General features: G+C 41.4%; 1 protein-coding gene across 1 annotated transcript in view; it reads right to left on the bottom strand.

Annotated features, from left to right (window-relative positions):
• OSBPL11 (oxysterol binding protein like 11) overlaps positions 1–20,451 on the bottom strand; it is a gene marked incomplete at its 5' end in the record, with an annotated part of 42,894 nt that extends 22,443 nt beyond the window's left edge. The window contains 5 exons of the mRNA XM_082484628.1: positions 1,150–1,332; positions 2,346–2,425; positions 3,233–3,408; positions 4,533–4,601; positions 20,294–20,451. Coding sequence (XP_082340754.1) covers positions 1,150–1,332; positions 2,346–2,425; positions 3,233–3,408; positions 4,533–4,601; positions 20,294–20,451 — 666 coding nt within the window. The remainder of the gene's footprint in view (positions 1–1,149; positions 1,333–2,345; positions 2,426–3,232; positions 3,409–4,532; positions 4,602–20,293) is intronic.
• Positions 20,452–20,729: the final 278 nt, after the last annotated feature.

Below are 20,729 nucleotides of genomic sequence, written 5' to 3'. Positions count from 1 at the left end.
AAGAGGACAGCAGCAGTTACACTTTTGCAAGCCATCTGCAAGAACAGCCTACTGCAGACAGAGATTCACAGATTCTAAAGTCTGAAGAAGCAGGCATCTCACCTAGCCTACTGAATTATTATGCCACAGGACTTGGTTTAAATCAAGGAACAATGACTCTGGCAGCATAACATACCAGGGCAAGTATTTGATACCCATTTACAGCTTCTCACTGATGAATTTACCATAGTGTTCAGCCATGTGTCTTAAGATTTATGACACAACAGAGAGCACACCTCTGTCCCAATTTGTCTAAGCTGAATTTCTAACTATTCATGCTTCTTAGATTAAAAACTCCTCCATTAGAAACTTATTTTTGCCAAGAAATGTATCACACTACACTAATTACACTGCTAACATTACAATACTCATTAATATCAATACTACTACCAAGTAACACAGGTTTGTAATTCAGCAACTAATTTTGGTTTAGTATTAGCTTAAGATTTGCGTGATCCACACTGTAAATATTCACAAGTTTTATCAACCAGTAATCAGTCCATTCTGACAGTCAAGATGAAAAGGTATTATTTCTGATTTTTCCAAAATACACTACACCTGAATGTATAGTGAAAAAAGCATACTTCCAAATCACTCATTTTATTTTGCTCTTTTAAATTACATCCATCCCTACACAATTTGGCCACACAAATTTGCATACTAGAAAGTGATATAAGTATTCTTAACCATCAATCATAACCAATTTCTCCTTAGTCATAGGAGATACAAGTACAGCTTAGTTGATTCTTCTATAGCTTAACACAGGAAGAAAACAGTGTATGATGTGATAGTATCATAGTATGTGATATTATACTTCCTTAAGGATATCCCCTTGTTACTTGTAGTGCTAGGACTTGCAAGGGTAAGAACACGCAAAATTCTACCTTGAGCATCAGAATATTATTGTGGAGTAAAAGAGTCACAGAATATACATCACATGCTTCTACAATTAGCCAAGGCAAGTTACTTATCCTCACACAGCTATGCAATAATAGCTTAGAACATGGTACTGACAATATACTCATGTAAGAATAGCAAGTTTCTCTACGATCCTACAAATAATAGGACAGCTTTTTCAAAGGATTATTAGATAATTTAAGGCATACAAACCTCTCTAACATCTACGAGGTGATCTGGCTGCATAATAGGAACTCTTTTTCCAGTTGGCAATCTGTGATGTCCAACACTGAAAAAGGAGACTGCATTTTGACTGGGTCTTCTTTGCACACCAGGAGAGTTGGCACTTCCTTGGGATGCAAGGGAGAAGCTGCGAGATTTCAGAGGAGGGTTGTTCTAGTGAATAAATAAGCATATTGAGAAACATTTACAATTAATTCCCAATAACCAGCAAACATTCTAATTTGAAAGATACAGAAGACACAGCAGAACAGTTTAATCCTTGATTTTTTTTAATAGAGCAAGGACAGATGACAAAGCCCTAATAATTTTATTAGTAGCAACTGCTAAATAAATATTTTGCACTATCTGCTGACAGTTGCCCTGTTTTGTAGCCTAATTATGAACAATCTGTGAAATGAGATTGATCAATATGTATCACTTCTCTGACTTGAAAATTAGTCCTTGATCTGCAACAGTACTAGAAACTGACTCCTAACAAATCCTGCAAGGATCGAGCTGACATTTAAGAGAATGGGATATCATTTAGAACTATTCATTGAACTTATCTCTTAAAACAAAGCCTGCTACAAGATGTTGATTTTATCTTAAAAGCAAGGCTTTATTCAGGTATCAGAATAGATGTTATGGTACTCAGGAGGTTCTATCAAATACAGCATATTTGCAGCCAACACATGATTAGCAAATGGAGGCAACAGCCCTCAGAGTGTTGAGGACTCGCTTCTCAAACATGGGAATTCATGTATTTGTGGGCCTTTGAGTGGTTTTTAAAAAAGGCTAAAATAAAAGGTAAGCTCCCAAAATGGAAGGACTTCAATAATACTGAAGACCTGTTTCCTTACCCATTAAAAACCACCACAAAACCACTGGAAAATACTGGGCTAATCCTCTTGATCTTTCAGCTTTGCCTCCTGTTCAAACGCCAGTACCCACTCAGGGAGGACCATTCAGCTGTTCAGTGGCAAAATGACTTCACTTTGTGTCATTCCTAAAGCATGTGTCTATTACAAGTCAGCTACTACTCAGAAAAAGGTTTCTTAATGTAAGCGTCAAGCTCAACCACAGACCCTTTTGTAGTATCTCTCAGATAACAGGATAGTTGTATTTGGAACTACTTCTAGCACCAGCCCAAATTACTTTCACCCATGAAAGTATCAGTCATACGATACCTTTCCAATAGCTTCCGTGTGATGCTGTGTGCATATCTGTAGCCTGCTAACCCAGTGTTGCCGTTCTTTAGCATCAGTAGCTAATAAAAGCAAACCAAAATGATTATGTGTATGAAGGCATTTTGAAGTATCAGCAAAAGGCTGCTTAATTCTTTAAAATAGACAGAAGACTTTATCAGTACAAAGTATTTATCTAAAACTTGCTCAGCTGACCAGTAATTAGCTATACCATTAAATAAAGTTCAACATAAATGGCATGTACTTTTTTTAAATTTTGTAACACAGAAATAACTTCAACAAACAATAACTCCCCTCACACAAATTTTAATCTAACAACATGACACATTTTAATGGAACTAGAGTAATGACTTGAGTCATGAGGACATTAGAGTAATGTCCTGAATTAGATAATGACAGCAAGTCTTCAAGAGAAGAAACACTATAAAGTATTAGCCCAGATTTCCATAGCCTGCAAAATCAGAGAATGGGCTTCTATAACCATCACAAGAAGGCTAACATATTGAACATCAGACATAATGTAGTTCTGTGCCAGCATCAACATAGTACTGTTACCTACAATGACTTAGAAAACAATGACTCAGTATAGTTTAAGGACACTATACATGAAGGTTAAACCCCATTCTACACATCTTAAGTTCACGGTCTTCTGAAAGTCATCAAGCCCAAAGTACAGAACCATTCATAAAGAAGGATGGTTCCTAAGTGAAGAGCAGCATGAAAGTTTCACATAAAACTCTCATTGCAGCAGTCTGCCAAACAACTTCTCTTGCTTTGGATCTGCTGCCAAACCCATCAGAGCAGCCACAGGTGAGAGCCAGGAGTGTCCTCTAGTGGAAGAATCCCCTGCCCAAGAATCTAGGTCCTACCTCTTAGTTTATACTGCTCCCCACTGGCAGCATTGACTGTAAAGGTGTGAGAGTCTTCATCGCTGGGTGAAATTACAGCTCCAGCTAGCTGCAGGGTACCTCTGGGCTTTAGATGTCTAGACTGCTCATTCACAAAGTACTCCAGCAGGCCAGCATCATTGTTTAAAACAAAAAACCTGCAATGATAACAAAGCAAACACACTAAAAAACAGCTTATTCTTTTACTTTTTCTTTTTTTTGGGGGGTAAGGAGGCAGGCAAGGGGAGAAGCCAAGACTTTCATTACAACTTCACACAGATGGGGTTGGGACTTAGAGTTGAGTCAGTACAACCCCAAAACATACGAATTATGTCCCCAACAAGACTGCACAAAAATTAAGTTCGTACCAATTTTTTTCTCAGACACCAGGGATGCTATTGCACAACAGAACAGCTGTGCCCACAGAAGAGCGCTGTTGCAAGATTCTGTGAATTAAATTAATATCCTGAATCACTAAGGCTTAATATATCCTTAAACTACATAAATTAAGGGCAAAACAGCCCCAGAAACAAAACAGTCAAGATGCTTCAGTTTCACAGTTTTGTAATTCTAGATTTAAAAAAAAAAAAAAAAAAAAAAAAAGAGGACATTATGCTTCATCTACTCAACCAAGTTTAACAATAAGTGTATTGACACAAGTCACTGCATGCCACTGCATGCAGCACAGGAATCTGGTCAGTATGGTATGGTAAGGACTTGTTTCTCCAATAGTAATTTGGTTGCACTGTGCCGCTGTAGGAACAGTATCAAGCAAGAAGCCCAACCAGAGAGTTTCACCTGTCAGAGAAAAGCAAGTTATTCCAGGAGGGACAGGTACCCTGGAGAACTAAAGGGAAAAGCTTGCTCGAGTTTGAATTTTCAGTACAGAAGTCTTAATTATTTTTTTTTAAACGATGGCATGATTTGGCATAAAGCTGAAGAGTCAGGAGAAAAAACAAAAACAATATTTTTAATGGAAAAGGAAAAAAATAATAATGCTGCACATGCTTTTTTTTTCCCCCCACATACAAGCATAGTTATAAGCCACCAAATGAGTTAAGTGCTTCATACTACCTATCCATTTTTTCTTATTCATGCCTTAATACAAACATTATTCACCTACACGTTAGCTGAATCTATACTGAGAAAAGCATAAGACTCCCCCATAAAGCTTGCTTAATAGAAAAGGGGAAATCCAAGTATTATTAAAAAAAATTCTGAAACATGTTCATTTAGATGCTGCAAAGACCAACATTACTAAAAAGCACCATAAAAGACTTACCGATATTGCCAACCAGTGACGAGATTGGTATATTTCATTAGGTATCCATAAATATTTTCCATGTGATCACTATTAAAAAAAAAAAAAAAAAAAGAGAAAAGCGATCAGACAATACCAAACAAATTTTAGATTTTCCCAGCTTTTGATCATCATTATCTATTCTCAGGAAATGAACTTTCACCTTCATTTTCAGAATGGTACAACCATTTTAATAAAACTACCAACACTTAACAGATTTTTCAGACCCATTTCTAAACTTATTTCATGAGACAGTTAACCAGACTTACTGAACTCCAAATAATTTCAAGGCATAGTTTTACCAATACTTCAGTTTTATTTAGCAGGCACTTCTGGACACATTTGTACTAGCTTTGGGTAATTAAAGATTTAGTATCCATGCTGCTTCTGTTTCCTGCTCCCTCTTCCAAGCAAGCTTTGAATTTTTGGACTCCTGAACAAAATTAACTTTCACTAGCTTATTAACAGAAACTTGATCGTGGTGACTAACTAAAAACAGTCCCTAGGTACTCCTATACCAATGTGGTTTTGTCTGTCATTAATGTCCAGAACTCTTCCTAACTACATGAACAATCATACTCTTGAACAGATGTTCTACAGAACACAACATGTGGGTGCAGGCCACATCAAGATATTCTGAAATGTAAAACAAGAGCCAAAACATCTCCTCGTCTGGCTTGGCAGGAAAATCAGGTAGTTTCTCTTTTGAAGCCTAAACTTGCAACATCCACCAAAACCAAAAACCCATCGAGAGCATTCGGCACAGAGGCTTAATATAACTACAGGCAAAATACATTGCCAATTCAGAAAATCAGTTGGCCTAAATGAAGCTTACAAATCTTATGCTACAAACTAAATCATCTTAAAACCCCAGTTTAAAGACCTATTTTGTGCAGTACATGCCCATAATTCTAGAAATGACACTTACCCTTACCTCTTACAGTAGGGCACAATCTTACATTGAAGAACAAACTCTTGATAGACAATCCAGGTCTAGCATAAGAAAAATTCCTATTATTCCAATGAAGAACTGAAACAATGACCCAAATATCAGATACTGAGTACTTGCTTTTTAAGAGAAGCTTATATTTAAGCCATCTTATTTAGACTTTAAATTAAAATTTCTGTAGCTAATAGTATGTGGAAGATTAAATGAAAATTATTCAGAGTCCATTCGAGCAGCAGCCAGGCTTAGTCCTTGACAGGTCAAAGTACCTCCATGTCAGCAAAAGTGGAAAGGGGAGGAAAAATAGGACTATGAGAGTCAAGGGATCACCTTCATTAGTAGATTTTGGTGGCAAACAGTCAGACCAAGAATTGGGGTAAATTTCAAATAATGGCTGAAGCTGCTGTCTACAGTTTATTTCTAAACACTGTCAGTATCATCAGATGTTAGATACCTGACAGTTCAATAAACATAAGTAAGTTTCACCTAAAGGAAGCTATTTCGGATGCCACTAATGAAGACAACCTCAAAGGAAATCACTGCCACATGAATCAATGCCGTATCACTGCCATTCAGTAATACTACTCAAAGAAGAGCTGCAAGAACGTATATTTTTGAAGAAAAATCAAGTTGCTGATTTTTAAATGAAACATGCAAAACCAAAAATATGCATTCTAGCTATTACTGCAGCTATCAGTATTGCAGTAATATCCTGCAATGGAAAGCAGCCAGCAGGACTATCCAGGAATTTAATTTCTAATAGCTCATTAAGTGGTACTACAGATAAAAATAAAACAGAGCCTGAATACCCTCTGCTCTCCTACCATATATTTTAAATGCACAAAAATGCCAATGAGACACAGCCAAACTCATCCTCTACAGACACCTCTCATTTGTTATTATTGGCATACAAGGGAAGTACAGTGTAGACTTGCTCACTGCCTTAATTTAGCTGAAAATTATGAGATTGCATAGTCATAAAAATGTATGAGCTTGGTTTTTAATTGCCTGGAAATTGTCCCTAGTCACAGCTAATTGTTTTTCAGTTTTAGTGAATACAAGCTTCGCCATTGCTTTTCAGTTAGACATCGTACAAAGCCCTGCACACCTGGGCTAGAGCTGCTCTACTCTCTCATTAACTAACATGCTTAAATCACAGGTATGTTTAGCAGAACCCAAGAAAATTCAGAAAAGTGACTTCAAACTGCAATGAATACAGCAGGAATATACATACAGCCTTGAAAGTCCATTCATCTGATATGCATGAATTAAACATCAGTCTGATTAAAATCATTTGACAACTTTTTTTTTTTTCCAGCATGACAGATGAGATCGGTGACTTTTTCTAAAGACTGACAAAATCAGTGTAAAAGGGAATGCAGCCTTTTCGGTGACATTACTTCCGCATCAAATGAGCACTTGACTATATTTTACCTTCACCCACATGTTCCCCTCCACTTGGATTTTCACTTTCATGAGACCCAAACTTCTCCAAATGCCTCCTCTTCAATCATTCCTATCTCTAGCCTCAGCAGTCCCAAAAGTTGATGGTTTAACCGAAAAACTTTGAAAACAGCCCCCCCAAGAAATCTGAGAAAGTGACTGAGGACACACAAGCCAGTCACCTCCAGTATTGTGGACACTGCCAATTTGGAAGGAGCATGTTGTAGCAAGTACAAGTGCATGATGTTAAACACACCAACCAGCTGTGTTTCAGAACCCCTACCTTCGCAGGCAGGCGAACCCCGTATCTCACACAAAAGAGCCAAACCCCGTATCTCACACAAAAGAGCTATAACTCAATGTGCAAGGCAAAGCTCAGAAGTACATTTAGCAGGTATCTCCCATTCACAAGCAAAAAGACCTCATCCGCCTGCACAAGATCACAGAAACGTACTAAGCACTGATGGCCAAACCTTGGTATAGAAAAGCCCAACAAGCAGCGGTGGTGGCTGGTGTGAATCCCAAGATACACGGTGGTCAGCTGAGGGGACATATTCCTTCCAGGCTAACCTCTGCAACAGGGGAGGAATATAACATTCCAAGTGCCAGGGATGAGAGACTGAGCTGTGGCTTGCATTTTGGGAGACCGAAGAACATTAGAAGAGCCAAAGTCCAAAGATATGGAGCACGAACAGAGGTCCCTGCTAAATGAGCCACCTCTTGGACAATACTGATCAAATTATTTTCCTTCTTAATTGTGTTCAGCATCTGCAATGGAACTGCACAAACCCAAAAGACTATTTAGCTTTCACCCCGTCAAAGGATGGGCAAACTTGTAGCACCCATGCAAGTAACAGATTAGTCTGCCTGAAAGGTATGAAAAACTTGGTTGATATTTAAAACATTTCCCTTGGCAGTATAAGTGCCCAGAGGCAAACAAATAAGCAAATAAAAGAGCAAAAACACAGGCCTTACAGGCATTGATCATACTCTCTCAGCACAAATTCCCACACCAGGTGGGCCAGGGAACTCTCAAGGTTTGAACTAAGGCTTCTTTTTAAATAAGTAACAATGTTATACACAAGAGAGATTTAAATCCAGTCTGCAAATTGCAATTCACAAAAGGTAGATACTATAACTGTACACAAACCCATTACAGAACTACAGTTAACCTCCTACTCTTCTTCTGGGCAAGAACTAGTACTTTCCTATGAGTACAGAAAAGCATTATCAGTATTACTTATGAACAACAAGGCCATGAAATCATAACTACAGCATTTCTTCAATGATTGTAAGATTAGTGCCTCCACAGCAAGAGTTAAACTACCTGCTGTAAGGCAGTTAACATTGTGGAAAAAAAACAAACAAAACACAAAACTGTTTATTCCATACTAGTGAAACATTACTGCAAAGCTCTTCAGAGCTCTACAGAAAGCTTTTAAGATGACAGACTTTGAAAACAAGAGGTTGAGGTCCAGGCACTGGCTCTGCTCACAGATAACCAGAGGTCACAATACATGATGAAGACCTTCCTTAAAGACCTTACCAGCATTGTTTCTAATGAAACAGTAAAACCCATTTCAAAGTCACCTGTGTACTTCAGAAGGCTCCACAATTCCCCACATTGGGGTTTTTGACTTCTAGAGAACAGATTTCAGACAAGAATTTGACACAAAACACTGAGGAACTTATCTCAACATTGGCAGTGAGACTTGGCTGCACCGGGATCCTTCCCAACTTCAAGAATACCTTTGCATCCATGCTGATGCCTGCGTGCATGTACCTATGGGTACATGTATCTTTTCATAGCCAAGATGCTGGTTTTGCTATTCAAAATGCTCCCAGCGGTCTCACATTGTCAAAGGAACAGCAACAGCGAGTCAACAACCCCTAAAGTCCATATTTCTGTAAAAATTCACATGTCCTTCTGTCAAAGAATGACAAAAAAAAAAGTGTTCAAGTGTTGCAACAGACCTGTCACAACCTTAAAAGATGTGAAAAAAATCCATTTTCACTTTTGCTGGACTACTTTAAGTGAGGATACTATACAAATCACAACCCAGGAAAAAAAATTACACAGGAACTCATGGTACATCTGAGCTCCAACCCAGCACATTTACCACCCCCAAAATCTGGAGTTTTTTCCAAAGGCTGAACACCACTGAACTTGGCTGCCCATTTATCATGCTTTTTTAATTTATAAATATTGCAAGATGGACTGAAACTGTCCCTGTAACCAAATGACTGAAGTCCATGAAAAGTTACAAATCAGTTCATATCTTTTCCAGAAACCTATCCCTCCCCATCTTCAAAGATGTTTACCACAAGCCAGATTTCTACATATAAGTGCTACTAAAATACAGTAGGAATAAAACATTCACAAAGGATTCTTGTTAGTTCATGTATCCTTTTCCAGTATCCCTCTTAAGTTGCAGCAGCTGTCAGTGCCTTGCAGGCTGGTCTCCTGTCCTGGGGGAGAAATAAGACAGTGATAGTCAGGCCAAGTTCCCCCTGTATCCTGTTTATGTGCAGCATCCCAGTCTTGAACACAGATGCTGAGGAACAGCAGTCTCAAAATGATGTCTTTCAGGAGTTTCAGCCAAGACACCCAGGCTCACACCTGACAAGCACTGGGCGAACATTTTCTCCAAGAAGAAACACCAATGCAGAAGGCCTCTCCACCTTTTTTTAATACCCCTCACGGTGCAGCCCTCTCCAAAAGCCCCACACAAACAAACCACTGCCAGCAGTGGTACAAAATTACACCCACCTGGAAAGCAATTACAGAAGACTTTCAAGACTGCCCTTCCGATTATTTTAATTTTGTTAGGACCCAGACAGCACTGCATGGGATACTTTGAGCAGCCAGATCTCTGCAGACCCAACAGCTGTTTGAAGAGCAACCGCAGCAGCCAAAGGCTTCCCCACAGACTTGTGTAAGGCTTGGCTTCAAGCGGCAGCTGAGTATGCGTGGATTTCCTTCCAGCAGGAAGGATGACCAGGAGCCTGAAGCCCATGCAGATGTTGGGGAGGGCTCCTAAAGGAGGACCCAGCCTCCATAGCTGCCACCACCGCCGTTATGACAGTGCCTTCAGGCCCTGGCCAAGGGAAGAAGCTCCTTTCCACTTAGCTCACAGAAAGATGCAAAAACCTGGTGAAAGGGACTGTCTTCAGATTAAAAGCTAGCAAAGCACAAAATAAATAAAAAAAAGAAAGAAATCAGGATCGTAACAGTGCAAACTAATGAGTGATTTTGACTATATAGTTTAAAAAAAGCAGTAACCATTTTCACTGAATTTGTTCATCTCTATCTGCCCACGGGCCCGCTGTCTGTAATAGCTTGCTTCTTCCTCACTGACCACTGCAAAGTGCTTATCTACAATGCACTGATTCCCCTTTTTGTTACACAGAGGGGAAGGGTAGGGGAGAAAGAAAAAAAAAAAAAAACAAAGCACTATGTAAGCAACAAAACCTTTGGACATATCTTCTGCAACAGCAAAGATCACTTGCTCCCAAGAAACTACTACCAGATTAAGCACACTCCAGTCCCACAGCTTGTTGGTGCAAGAGTGGGTTCCCCCAGTACACCCAGCAAGGTAAAGCAGAAGCCTCTACGTTGCTTAAAGAGTATCTACATCAATAAATTAGCTCTGCTTTTCCAAACAGCTTTTGGAAGAATGAAAGAACTAACCTTGCTATGCAATTCACCAGCAGTGCTCTACAGTGAACTGTATTGTGGTAGCAAAGCTCCTAGTCTTCAGCTCACACGTTTTTGACTATTCAATTATAAGTTTAGAAACCAACAAGTAGTGCACAGAAAAAAGGTCCAACAACATGACAAGACATCGACAGCAGACCCTGGGGATGCTTCAGAACACCTACCAAGCATGCTAGCAACACACACATCCTCATCAGATATAAAAACTTCTCTTAATATGTGCTCTTGTAAACCCTTGAGAGCACAGACACGCATTCGAAGAGAAGCACAGGCTTGCCATGAATGCACAGTGCAGCAGAGCCGAAATAAGCTGTCGGCTGTCCATGAGCCTGGCACGACACAGCCCAGGCTTCCTACCTGGGGGCACAGGGCTCTCCCACCGCCCAGCTCCCCCAGCCCCTGCTATCAACACGGCAGTGGCATTTGCACCTAAAGTTTCTGTCAATACAAGCACTCAAGGTGAATGATAAATGAGGCTTACAGATTTGGGTTGTTTTTTTTTAAACCATTCTAATTAAATTTGCATCCAATTCTCCTCTTGTGTGCATTAATGCCACGTGTCACTTATACACAAATGAAACTATTGTAATGCTTTTGCAGAGTAGCGACAGAAAAAAAAGAAAGAGATAATATTTAATTAATAAGTAGTAAAACAGCTGCTATGCTGATTATTTAACTACTCTATCATTTAGAGAGCTCTTTAGCTCTCAAAATACATCTGCCTGGAAAAAACTGCAGTGAGTTTCAGCTAAGCAATTTCCCTTGCTTGAACACCTCAAGTCAGCAAAAACTCCATTCACATACAATTTATTTGTGGATTTGCGTCAGCATAACACAACTGAAGCTGGACCCAAGAGTCAGTAGCCAACCCTGCAGGTTTTTCTGCAATGATAACTACTACTCAAGCTATCACTGGAAAAATAACTGTACATTTAACCAACAACATTTTAGAGATGGAGCATACAGAAAACAGGCACCTCAAAAGGTCTGAATTCTCCACTTGAGACCCCTGGAGAACAATCGCTGCCTGCAGCTTTGCTACCATTTACGCTACCAGTTCACATCAGCATACAATAATGCACAGTTTCACATATTCACCAAAACCCAAAACTTTCTCCTGAAGTCTAGTTTCAGAAAGCTCAAGCAGTCAAATTAAGCTACTCTGCTCAGCAAATGCTACTGGTATAACATAAGCAAGGCAAACACACTGATGGATGAGCATCCTTGCTATTTTGGACTGTTCGCTACCTACACCACCGCAGAAAGCAGTGGTCCCTGGTAAGCACTGTTCACAGAAATTGGTGGAGCAAACCTCTCCATCCCTTAGTTACTCTAAGCACAGTCCAACATGGTTTAACTTACTACACATTTGCTTAATACAGACACAAGCTAGGTATGTTGCACCAGACAAGAAAAGGCTGAGGGACCTGCCTCTGTGGGACCTGCGTCTGTTCAGCCTCCTCCAGAAGCAGGAAAGGCTTAATGGGAGTCTCACCACTGTCTCCCCTACACGTGGAGAAGATGGAGTCAGACTCTTTTCAGAGATACACAGCAGAAGGGCAATGGTCTCAAGTTGTAGCAAAAAAAAAAATTCCTTGTTTGACACAAGGAAAAATTCTTTACAATGAGAGGGGGTAAGCTCTGGGCCAGGGGCCCAAAGAGGCTGTGGCATCTCCGTCCTTGGAAACACCCAAAACTCAATCAGCAGCCCTGAACAACCTCTGCGAACTTTGAAGCTGGCCCTGCTTTGAGCAGGAGGCTGGAATAGAGATTTACCAGAGGTCCCTCCCAACCCAAATTATTCTATAATTCTTGGATATAGGCAAATTAAACAAAAATATTCCTAGATTAAAATTGAGGCATAAGGTACTCGGAAGGTTTAAACTTTAATTAAGAGAGCATGTGTTAACCTAACCACCTACAATTATGACAATACATAAAAAAAGGACTAGTTTCTTGTTCAGTGCTATTAGTGGACAGTGGTTCCCAGACAAAGAATTATTCAAAACTGCTCCTTTTCATTGTGCAATAAGCATCAAATATTATTCATTTGGCACTCATGCACCAATAAAGAGTTTCCTTATGGTTTTCTTCTCTTGCACTTGTCATTGACATTTATGAAGGGGTCATGTACCAAACAATAAAAGGACAGGACATTATCATCCCATTTTACATACAGGGAACTGAGGCATAATGAATTTTCAACCTCTCTAACTCCAAGATAGTTGTGGCCCCATTTTATTCAGACATTCAAATCACAGCTTCTGCTGATTTCAGCTGCAGCTGTGACCCTGCAGAAGTTTTGCAAAATCAGAGCCAACTGTTTCAAACTAGGCCTCTGAGAAAAAAAGAGGAACATGCAGTTAGTGATTACAGGGGAAAACCAATTTAAACAATACGACTATTGCCACAGAGGAAGTCAGAGCCAGAGTCAGATACCAGCTCCTTAACACAGCATCTGGCAGTTCTGCCCAGCAGACCTCATGCTTTCTGTTACACCTCCACTGCAATGAATGAAACCCAACTTCCCAATGTAAACTGAGCTCTTCAGGAAACTTATCTGCCAATGCTTAAATATTAATCAAGATTTTCAAGATTTCCAGCCTTGTCAAAAACTCAGGAATTTACACCTGGAAGGAAAAAGAAAAAAATGCATACCGATAGCAAAAAAACTTCCCCCCCGAGTCTGACATTCCTGCTCCAAAGCAGCTGAACACACACAAAGAAACAGCATTTCTCCTACCCCACTTCAGCCTGCCGTCCCCTCTCATTTAAGCATTAGATACACAGTACAGAAAATCTAAAATGGTACAAGCTTTGCAAGCACCCTAAAAAGAAAGTTGTCTGGCAGCATTACCAGCAGGCAGTGATCCCCTACAAGAATTCATCAGCACCGGCAGATGATCAGAGTGCATGTCACAGCAATGTCCTTAAGTAAACAGGGGTCCTTGCACACATGCCTTAATTTTCATGGTGAATGAAATGAATACAGTGCAAGAACCTACCTAGGACAACCTAACAGTAGCAGCTGGCACTTTCTGCTTCTGCATTAAGCAATGCGAGTAGCTCAGCCACATGCACTGTGTTTTTCTTCTTCTCTCTGGGGAGAGAACATGTGTGGCGGAGCAGGATGTTAATGTTGTAGGTGCTTTTAACTAACTTACTGCTACATAATTACGTTAGAAAAGGTGAAGTTGACAAATACCCTTTGCACTTAGAGAAGGATAGACATTTGTAACAGCCATTAACTCCTGCAGAAATCTACTCATGGAAAGCACAAATTATTTGATATTTAGAAGGTATACAAAAGTTTGTGATTCTTCAGTTTAGCTTCGTTTGAAATCCAAATGAATATCTCGGTATTAACACAAGTATCCTGCTGTGCCAGAACCAAGTCCCACATTTGTCGCCCCTGCCCCAGCGAGTTCTACAGCCTGCCCATTCAACATGGGGATGCTCCAGGAAGGGAGAGAGGCACACAGGGCTGGAGAAGGGAACCTTGCTGTCCTGGTTCAGGAATTGAGTTCAGGTTCCCTACTGGAACATCAGCCATCATAAAGCTCCTGTTTAAATTACCCAAATGTGCTTCTCCAACTCTATCCATTTATTACCCCTCGCATACTGATTTATTTCTCTTAATTTCCAATGCATCTAAGCTTCCATCTGCTGCAACCCCGTTCTTCCAGGTCGTAAATACATGTGTGAACATAAATGGCTCACCTGCCTTTTCAGAAGTGCTTGGGGATTCAGCAAGTGGTAAAACCAGCTTGATAAAAGATAACCTTAACATTTTAATAACACGGAATGGATCCTGAGGTGGATATAACCAGCTGACCATTTTAAATATGGGCTTCTTGTCTATTCTAATGTGCAAATTATGAAGTGCAGCATTTCTAAATTAGTGTTATGAATACGGTATACTCTTTAAGCAAAGACTCAAATGAGGATAAAGAAATTCAGGCACCAGGTTTTTCAGCCTTTTCCCTCCAGCATATCAAACAAATGTGACAGTTGTCCTAATCTGATTTTTAGTAATTAAAAGGAATACAACACACAAAATTGCAAAAATAAATTCTGAAGGTCACAAGAACCACTTGAGAAACTCTTCTTTGCAGCATCCCACCCGTCACACCTCAAAAGGCCAGCAACAAGTCAGAACACAAGCTGCTAGGGCTTTCTGAAGGCCCTGCAGTGGTGAGGTATCTCCACAGATCACCAGAAACAGATGCAAGGAAGATCAGGGGTCGCTTTGACACAAGCTTGACATCAGCGCCGCCAGCCAATCCAAAAGCTGCCAGCCAAAGCATAGCAGTAGAGGCAGCAGAAACCCCATCCCCATTGGTGGCCGGCGCCTTGACGTCACAATGCCAGCAGGTTCTTATGACAGCAGGAAACCGAGGAAGTGGGGTGGGCTGTAAGAGAAGGGGAAAGTCGAAGCAGGAGCAGCCCTCGCCAGACCTCCCAGGTAAGACCACAAATTACAGCTTCTCTCTGCCTTTAAGGTTGCGCACAAAGAAGGGGGCATCCCTTACTTGGAATATACAAAAATTCCACAGAGGATCTCAAAGAGGTTTTTTTAAGCTATGCAGAGAAAAACACCAGAACAAGGGAAATAGGTTAAAAAAGGAAGTAAAATGAGTACCAGCATTAGCGAGAACTGTCCTAGGATGGCACTAGCAGTTGCATGAACATATAGGAGGTTTCTTTTCTTCTGCTTATCAAGTGCTAGGGACTTTAATTTAATTCTGGCCTGCTCTCAGGAGTCCACAGTTAATTAAGTCAGCTAAAACACTCTACTGCAGCCTAAGCAAAAATTTGATGTTTACATTAATACTGTGATGAGAAATAGGAAGTTCAGAGACAAGAAAGGAGGCCCAGCAAGGGAGAGGTTTGCAACACGAAGCGATGTTAAACACTGTGCTGCCGTTACCTCGTGTATCTGTTTCTACTAAGCTGGTTTCAGCTTTGAAGGCCAAAGAGATGAAGTCTATCCTCCCGAGATCAAACTTTCTTGGAATGTGACTAGAAATGCACAAAAACTAGAAAAACTATACATTTTCTTGCAACCATGACTGACATCAATGCCACCCTCAATAAAAAAAGATTCTTACCAGCATCCACTCAGGAAGACTGTATCTGTTTCAAGACACTTCCATTTATTACTACTAATTAGATCCTTTTTGCAAGATAGCATGAATAAAAATCATAAACACTTCCACAGCCTAGCTCAGTCTCACACATTCTGCTTCCACGTGTTTGAAGCGCAAAGGATTGTCAGTCACCTCCAAGTTAACTGGGATCAAACTCACAAATAAGCATTTCCTTCCCATTTGCTATGGGATCACTTTATGAAGAAGAATTCACGATCGTCTGAAAGGCAGAATTAAAATATATTCATGTGTTTCAGCTACCAGTTCTTCCGCTACTTTATTGAGTGGTGACCTGCTCAAACACAGAAGACTGAATTAAGGTCAGTAATTGTTTACTCCCCTTTTTTTACTATTTATGAAGGGTGCTTACACAATGTCAACTGCAAAATGAAAAAAGGCCCTTAAAAGATGACTGCTTCACTTGCTTTAAATTTATCATTTTGCATTCCATACCAAAAAAAATTACAATGTTACTCTTTTTGCCAAAAGCCTCTCTTGCTCTGGCCCAAAGCCACATCCAGTAATTCTGCAAGAGAATCTGCCTTACCTTAATAACTAATGACAAGCAGAAACCACCCTGCATGAGGAACCCTCTTACCTGCCACTGTCACCCCTAGCAAAAAAAAAAAAAAAAAAGTAGTACTATTAGGCTGGCAAGTCGACTCCTTTCCTTACAAGCTACCTTCATCCAAACGTTTTTCTACACTAATTCACAACTGTGAATAACCTTGCAGCACTTAAGTAAACTTTCAGGAACAGCTAATTAAAGTTAACTCACTTCCTTAAAAAAAGGAGCAAAAGATATCATCTGTAGCATTTTATAAATACATATGGCTAACCCCATTGTGAGCTGATGCTAAAACCATTTCAGAAATAAGGAACACAGGCAGTTACCTACAAAAATACACACAGAAGCAAAAAGGAAATAGGCTTTGAAATATAACTTGTAAGCTTAAAACACAGCAAAACTTGGGAGATTCATGAAGATTTTACATGTATCTCTACCAGCAAGGGAAGAAACACTGGGAATCCTTTTAATAGCAGCTGAATTGATTTATGTATTTGAGAGCAGAACCACCAAGAAAAATGTAAGAGGATGGCACATTACCATACCTCTAACTGGGAAAGTCAATCTTGTTTCTCTAGTCAGCCACAGCGCTTTGAACTCTTAATTTTGTAGATAAACGAGAACCAGTTATTGCAAGTCATTTCTCTCAAAATTATCTGAAAGCCCCTCAAGCCAGGCTGAAGGGACTTGTTAAACTTCTCTGGCACATATTCTGACCAGCTCTCAATATTAAGCTCAGACACAGATTCTGCTTTCTGGTTGTGAAATTTTTATGTTATTTAAATAGCTACGACTCACATGCCACAGAAGTACCTGCCGAGGCTGTCTCCTATCTCTCACTGCTTTGAAACTACTCTGTTCATTTAACCTAGAGCAAGGCAAAAACCAAATGAAGATGGTCAAGAGTAAAAGCAGAATTACTGAATGTAAATAACTCTTTATATGGGCAACACTGCACTTACTTCCTAGCTTGGTTACTACAGAAAATAAAGAAGCTATTTAGAAAACATTATAATCTGAATAACTTTAAATTATTAAAAGATAAAGTAGTTTAAGAAGTCTCACATTATGGTAACTGTTTCTCCAAACGAAAACACAGATAAGAGTTTAGCTTGAAGCACAGCCTCTCACACTCTCTTTTATCTACTTAATCGCAAGTTAACATTCACACTATTCCTGACCCCAGTCAGGAAAATGCAGCCAAGGCTTGGTTGCTCTCAGACACACTATGACCCTGATCATATATTCACAAGCAAACAAGATCATTTCCTGTCAGATGTGCAGAAGAGCAGTTTCTCAAGAACTCTGTTACTAAGTCAAAACAAAACAAAAAAAAAAAAAACAAAGGCTCTTCCTGCCCTCTGAAAAACTGAGCCCTTAGAAATTTCAAAGGAGGCACTGCTGTACTGGCTGCCTAAACTCACTGTTCCACAGGCAGAAAGTCTGAAAAAAGGTTTAGCTGTATCTCCACATCATCCAAAGCGTCTGGAAGCCTCTGGTTGTCTCTTCTTCTCCACTATGATCAGGATTTGGTCTAACTCTATCACAGCTATTTAAAAATCTCCCTATTATTCCCCTACAAAAATATAAAGTTAGACTTTCTGCTTTAGTTTTTATTTTCTGGACATGCACTTTATCCCAAGGATGTGTGACTTTCCACCTCTTAGAGATTCAGATTTCATTATTTCAGATTCCAGCAGTGCTAGAGGTTGTTGGTTTTTTTTCCATAGTCATAATTCCCCATTTGGAGCATTAAAGTATGAAGTACCTGTTGTCCCATTTGTCTGACAACCATGCTACAGCTCTTTTGACAAGATGCTTCACCAAATACAGAGCTATACTTCTGCACCAGATACAGTCTATGCTGAGCGGGTATTTCAGGACCCTACTTCTGCTATGCTGCATGATCACACATTGCTCACACTCTGTGCTGTAACAGTTAAAGATCAAACATTCACCAGAAGCTCTCAGCAAATCTGTTTCTAATCCCTGTATTTTAGACACTGATCAATTATTACAGGGGTCTTTCTTTTGTCAAATATATTTTAGAATAGAAGTAATCCACAAAGTGAAAATGAAGCTACAGCATCCCATCCAGGAGAACTTCCTAGGGAGGCAGGGGGGAAAGATGGTATTTTGTGGGTAATTAGATATAGAGACAAACGTGGGAGTAAATAATTGATTCCCAACAGAACAGAGATTAACAGTGAGGTACCTCAAGTGTCCACAATAATACAATTAGTACATTAAACTTGTTCCAATGATCCAGAAAGAAAAAAAAAAAAAAAAGAAAGAATAATTTGTACTAGAGTATTAGAGCACATTAAACCAGATATTGATAGCTGCAAGGAATAATGTGGACAGTTCCTGCTTTCAGCTGCCAAGCCACCAAACTGGCTATCATTCAGAGAGTCAGTTCAACTTTTGTCCTACAAGCCACAGCACTGAAAGAAGAAACAAAACACTTGGATGGATGATTTCAGAAAGTGAAATTGCACTGCACAGCACTGACCTGTGACCACCATCTCAAACATACTCTAGCAGAAAAGGGTTCAGGCAAATCAGGTGTCTCATCCCTTCCACTGCCTCCAATTCAATGTAAAAATATAAAATACTTCCATTTTGATGGCTAACTCCTGCATTTCACGTGTGAAACACATGGACAGCAAGTACTTCATCACAGTAACAGCAATTTGCATAAGAAAATCCATAGTTATACTTGAATCCAGAGGTTTTTTTAAAAGTTTACAAGCAACTGGAAATAATAGATAAGACAGCCAATAACCAAACCGGACAAGAAGCTTTCCTATTTAACAGCCTGAAATACTGGCCCTAAAATCACCACCTTTCTTTCTGGTACTAGTCACCAGAAAGGTAAATTACTCATGACCCAGATTCTCAGCAATGATCGAGCTATTAAAATCACCAGGCACTTAGCGCGGGCACAGCCTGGGCGCTCATCTGCCTCTGCCATCCGATGGCCTTCCATCCCGCACAGCGCGCACAGATGTACCACACTCCGGTTTTGCTGTCTCCGCGCGCAGGCGACAGAAAGCCAGTCCATCTGGGCTGGCAGATGACAGCTTTGGAGAGTCTCCATTTGAGGGAGAAGTGTGCAAACTTCACGTAACAGCAGTATTTTCAACAGCAACATGGCAGAACTCCAGTCAAGGATGAGAGACCTAAAAGCAGAGATTCGGAAGTCTCTCAAGCGATGCCTTGGAGAGCCCACTATCATCGCGTGAGTGGAAACTCTTTCAACCAGAAAGCACATAGGAAAAAAGAAAATGAAAACCCCCAAAATCCTTTGAACTCACAGGCAGGTCATTCTAAGGAAGTGTCTTAGTTTGAATCCGTTTCAAACTGATGCTGTGTGCTCAGCTTCTCCCGCTTTCTCCACTCCCTTCTCCTGTATTTGCTGTACCTGAGTAATCACCCCGATTTATGCTAAGCACAGCCGTTCTCAGAATAAGTCAGATAAGACAGAAACTCCGTGCACACTCGAGAGTTTCGCTATCAGCACCGAAAACATCAATAAAATAACAAGGCTGCCATTAAGTTCTCAAAGAGGACACACCGTGCTAAAACTTGGCACAAAGTGGCGCTTTTCGGGGAAGGCTAGGAAGCGGCGGAGCGCCTCCCAGCAACTTTAAACCGGCCTCCACATCCCGCGAGGGAAAAACGAAGACCCGAAAGGCAGGCGCCGAGGCACACCACCCCCGGCGGCGCCCGCGGGGCTCTGTACCGGTACCCGGGCACGCCAAAAAAAAAAAAACCAAAGGAGCCCGCCGGCCCCGGCCCCTAGGGGCTACGAGAGGAGAGAGCCCAGCGGCCTCGTTCAGCACCGGCGGCCTCCGCAGCTCTCCCCGCCTCCCCTCCCCTCAGCCCACCGCCCCCGGCCCGGCCCGCCGCGCCCACCTGTACTGCCAGCCCTTGGCGCCGCGGCCGCCGCCGCTGCTCTTGCCGCCGCTCTGTCCCACCGCCGGCGGCGGAGGCGGCGGCTGCTGCTGCTGCTGCTCCGGCTTGCCCTCGCCCTCCGGCCCCTTCATGGCCGCCGCGGGGTCCGCGCACTGCATGGCGCCGCGGCTCCCCGCCCCCTCAGGGGCGCCCCCGCGCCCAGGGGAGGGGGGGGACCCGCCGGCCCCGCTCAGGCCGCGCCGGGGCCCGGCCGCGCTCGCCCCATGCGGGCTGCGATGGCGGCGGCTGCCGGCACCCCCGCGCCCCGCTGGGCTGGGCTGGGCTGGGCTGAGCTGAGCTGCTCGCACGACGGCGGCAGCGGGCTGGGGAAACCCGCCCTCCCGCTCCCTCACCCCGCCGCCCGGCCAGGCCGCCCCTTCCGGGTCAGCGCCGCCGC

The sequence above is a fragment of the Vanellus vanellus genome (assembly GCF_965231255.1).
Source record: "Vanellus vanellus genome assembly, chromosome: 5".
Classification (NCBI taxonomy): domain Eukaryota; kingdom Metazoa; phylum Chordata; class Aves; order Charadriiformes; family Charadriidae; genus Vanellus; species Vanellus vanellus.
The sequence above is the reverse complement of the archived record's forward strand: the minus strand, read 5'-3'. Positions and strand labels throughout refer to the sequence as shown.